At 32.1% G+C, this 4,532-nt stretch overlaps 1 protein-coding gene across 1 annotated transcript; it reads left to right on the top strand.

The window, feature by feature from the left end:
* The first annotated feature begins 1,880 nt into the window (after positions 1 to 1,880).
* LOC107059257 (ankyrin repeat-containing protein At3g12360-like) lies at positions 1,881 to 4,116 on the top strand. Its single transcript, XM_015305749.1, has 5 exons — positions 1,881 to 2,339; positions 2,430 to 2,600; positions 2,678 to 3,066; positions 3,168 to 3,254; positions 3,364 to 4,116. Exons 1-5 carry the CDS (start codon positions 2,048 to 2,050, stop codon positions 3,976 to 3,978), a joined length of 1,554 nt encoding a protein of 517 aa, XP_015161235.1. The 5' UTR covers positions 1,881 to 2,047; the 3' UTR covers positions 3,979 to 4,116.
* Positions 4,117 to 4,532: the final 416 nt, after the last annotated feature.

The raw sequence follows: 4,532 nt of genomic DNA, 5'->3' as shown, positions 1-4,532 counted from the left end.
GTGGGTGGGTTAGAGGTTGAAAATAAAATTAAGAGATACAATCATTAATTACTAATAAACTAAAGAGATTATTCCGGATATATAAGCGAGTGAATTTCAAGTCGAATGGAAATAAAAAATTCCATTTAACATTCGTTCTTTCTCCTGGAAACTTGTTTATAAACCGTTTAGAAATTAGCTCAGTGTTGCGAGAACAATCAATTCTAGGAACTTGAATTTTTAATTTGATACTACTTTTTAATTTTATATGTACATTCATATATTGAATAGCAGTCATAATCCTTCAATATTAAGATCGGGATAAGACACAAGTATCTCCTAGACTATGACCCGAAATCACAAAGACACACCTAAACTTAACTAGGGTGCTATTACCACTCTAAACTAATTTAAAATGAAATGAATACACCACAAACGTTGACATGACATAGAGAGTGTGCACACTCTCTTGAAGACAAGTGTTGAGTTTACAAATTGGACACATGTCATTTTTTGATTGATAACTTTATAATTAGTTAGTACACATATTTATTGATATATATATATAATTATTTTTATTTCTTTCTTTGTAAATTTTTTATTTTAATTTCTTTTCACTTCAATTTTTTTTAATTAATTATTATCTTTTCACTTTTAATTATTTTAAAAAAAAAATATGTGTTTTAAAGTTTTAATTTTTTTATGTTTTATTTGATTTTTCCTTCACTTATTTTGATATCCTTTCAAAATTAACTTATTTTAAATACAAGACATTTGGAATCAAATCAAAATGAAAGACAAAGAAAATAAAATCAAAACAAAAATAAAAGAGAAAAAACAATGAATGTAAGTAAAAAAAAAGTTCCGATACAAGTAAAAAAATGTGTCTTAACTTAATTTAAATACAAGATAAAGAAAATAAGAATATTTTTTAATTAAAAAAAATATTTACACACGTGGCGGATGAGTGTGTACAAACACAACCAACTTGGGTGGTTGAAGGTGTCACGTCAGCACAAAAGGTGCAAAATTATGAAAAAAATGAGTTCAGGATAATAGAACCTTAGTTAAGTTTAAGTGTGTCTCTGAGATTTCGGTCATATGTCTTATCCCTATTAAGATCTAGAGACAATATTTTACTATCAAGATTTTTTTTAAAATTTTAATAAAAACATGTGAGGACTTAACTATATTAAGGGACACATACTTAGATTCTTCAAAGTTGAAATATGCAATGGTTGAGTTTTCTGTAGAATAAAGGAAAAACAGAATTTTTACTCTATTGAGAATGGAATAAGCAAATGATATTCCTCCTAATTAAACTAGCCCAAATACAAAATCATTCTTTTTTTTGTTGTCTCTCTAGACAGGAATATAATAAACACAGTGAAAAATCATTGAAGAATATAGTAAAAATAGTTTATTTTATTGTTGCTGCTCCAAGATGCATGCTTCTCTACCCTTATTTAGTTTATGTTAGCAAATTAATTTGAAGACAAGAGCACATGACAATAATTGAAACTTTCTAGCCCTATAATATTTCTTAGTTACTAAATATCTTAAGGATTATGAGTTCATAAAACAACATCAAGTTAATTAGTGCAAATTAAATGTCACTGGATTTTCATATATATAAATTGTTAGGGTTTTGCCCTGATTTTTTAACTATAATTAAGTTTTTTTTTTTCCTAAAAAGAAAAGTTAAAGTATTACCTATCATAAATGCTTCAACTTTTTCTGGATAGAAAAATATAATTCTCTTCTGCCCCTCTTCTAATATCAAAAACAACAATTAGCCAAACAATATTAGTCTTTTTTTCATATGTAGGTCAATTAGCCAAACAATATAATAATATTATGTTTTTAGTATAAGATTTTGTGTCTTAATCACTTTGGAACCCAACGAACAAATCGAATTCTTGTTAATGCTGCTTTGAGAGATAAGTGGAGGCCTGCAGTAGCAATTCTAAAGAAGGAACCAAGATTTGTTAGTCTGAAAACAGAGGAAGGTGTATCATTATTTTTCGTTGCACTAGAAGCAAGAAGCATCCGATTTGTGCGAGAGGTAATGAAACTAATGGAAGTAGGTGACTTGGAACAAACAGATAACAATGGGAATACGGCATTTTACCATGCAGCAAACGCAGGGCTGGTTGAGATTGCTAAAGAAATGGTAGAAAAGAATAAGAATCTACCAAACATCCGCGGTGGTCAGGACGAAGAATTACCAATTACTGTGGCAGCTTCCATTGGGCATAAAGATATGGTATCATACCTTTTTGAGGTCACAGATCTTCATGTGTTACAGCAACAAGAACGCTTAAACCTTCTACACATCACTATCCAGAATGAAATGTATGGTAAGCTAGCTATAAAAATTATAAATTAATTTTTGTATGTATGAAACCTACTTTTATCGCCAAGTTAATTCGATTTTATTATTCTGGCAGAGGTAGCATTAAAGATATTCAACAAGGACAGAAAATTAGCCACTAAAATGTTAGAAGACGGAAATATTAATGTCTTACAAACGTTATCTCAAAAGTCCATAGCAATCAGTAACGCTTCTTCTCCGGTGTGGAGAAAGTTTATTAGCGTGGGCAGGAGGCAATCCATTTCATGTAAGATCAATGTTTCAATTAATTAAGTATTTTGTATGAATTAAGACAATCTTAATTAATATTTGATCCAAATGTAGTGCTAAAATTGCTTCCGGAAAGATATGTAGTTGAGAAACAAGCAGAGACACTACTTGAGGAGCTATGGGCGGAGTGTCTAAGAAGTGGAGCGGATAAGCTGATAGACCTAGTGGAAAAGGAAAAATTGGCCCATTCTGCTGCAAAAGCAGGGAATCTGGGGTTTTTACTTGTGGTTACTCGTGATCATCCTTGGCTCATATGTAAACCTGACGATAAAAGTCATACCATTCTCCATGATGCAGTTTTATATCGAGAGGAAAAAGTCTTCAGCCTTATACACCAAATAGGAGCATTAAAAAAATTGATTATTGTAATGGTTGACAATGATGACAATAACATTCTACATTTGGCTGGAAAGTTAGGGGAGCCACAGAAAAATGCTGTTAAGGTACTTCGCCTCTCTTTTTAAACTTCACGATACATGAAATATTATATAATCAAAAAGTTTCCTTGTTTGGGTTTATAAATTATCATTGTTTAAACCTATAGGAGGAGGGAGAGAAGATTATGCTGCCATCATTTCTTAGGGTTTCTGGAGCAGCACTTCAGATGCAAAGAGAGATATTGTGGTTCAAGGTGAGAGCGAGATCAATCACCTAAAACTATATTTCACATTTCAAATCTCTGTCATTAAGTATGAAGCAATTTTTAACGTTCTTTGCTGATAATTACTATAATTGGCTAGGAAGTGGAGAAACTTGTACCACCTTCCGTCCGCAAGAGGAGAAACAAGGATGGGAAAACCCCTAGAGAATTATTCACAGAAGAGCACAAGTTATTACTAAAAGATGGGGAAAAGTGGATGAAAGACACCGCAAATTCTTGTATGATTGTGGCAACTTTGATTGCCACAATGGTCTATCCTGCTGGATTCACTGTGCCAGGCGGTTATAACAGTGATAATGGCATTCCAATATTGCTAAAATTGTATGGATTTAGGATCTTTGTCATATCAGATGCAGTGGCACTATTCAGCTCAATCGTTTCCATCATTATGTTCTTGTCCATTCTGACATCTCGCTATGCTGAAGATGACTTTCTTGCGTCATTGCCTGCTAAGTTATTCTTCGGACTTACGGCATTGTTTGTTTCGATTGTTAGCATGCTCGTGGCGTTTACAGCAACCTTCATTTTGAACTATAGAAAACATACGGGTTGGGAGCCAAAGCTCATTGTTGCTTGTGCTGGTGTTCCTGTGGCTTTATTTGGATGTTTACAGTACAAACTATGGTTTGATGTGGCAAAATCGACATATTGGACCAAGTTTCTTTTTAGATCGGGAAAGCACAAACGCGATTAACAACAGATCAACCTTCATTGCTGATCATAATGATTTCGTATCTTCTTATTGTCATCAGTAAAATACAGTGCAAAAACATTATACATTCTTATTGTAATGTTTGTTTATGAAACTTGAGAGAATTTTTCCATCAATGTTATTTGAGATTGGTAATAATTAATTGGTTTAGCACATCATTTACTTCAGTGTATAGTATCTAATGCTCTAAAACAAGTTTCTCTGCAGGGCAAAAAATCGTATGTATGTAAGTGTAAGCCACTGACAAAATCTGGCATCATGACACTTGCCTCGACACTAAACAATTGTCTTCCGATCCATATATCAGTAGTATTCACCCTGAGAAGTAACTGTAGAATCAATATAGCTAGAGGTGACAAATTATGCAACATCCTATTGTTCACCTTGTATTCCTAAGATACTTAGAACAAACCTTTGAAGAACTTGGTAAGAAACAACAAAGTTTAAAGAGTATTTTCAAACTAGAAAATTAAAACTAGTAGAGAAATAGAATTAGAAACAGATTAGAAACAATATAAAAATATTTTTCTCAAAGA

The sequence above is a fragment of the Solanum tuberosum genome, unplaced genomic scaffold (assembly GCF_000226075.1).
Source record: "Solanum tuberosum cultivar DM 1-3 516 R44 unplaced genomic scaffold, SolTub_3.0 scf01031, whole genome shotgun sequence".
NCBI classification, from domain to species: Eukaryota; Viridiplantae; Streptophyta; class Magnoliopsida; order Solanales; family Solanaceae; genus Solanum; species Solanum tuberosum.
Note: the sequence above shows the minus strand (reverse complement) of the source record. Positions and strands in the feature narration are given on the sequence as shown.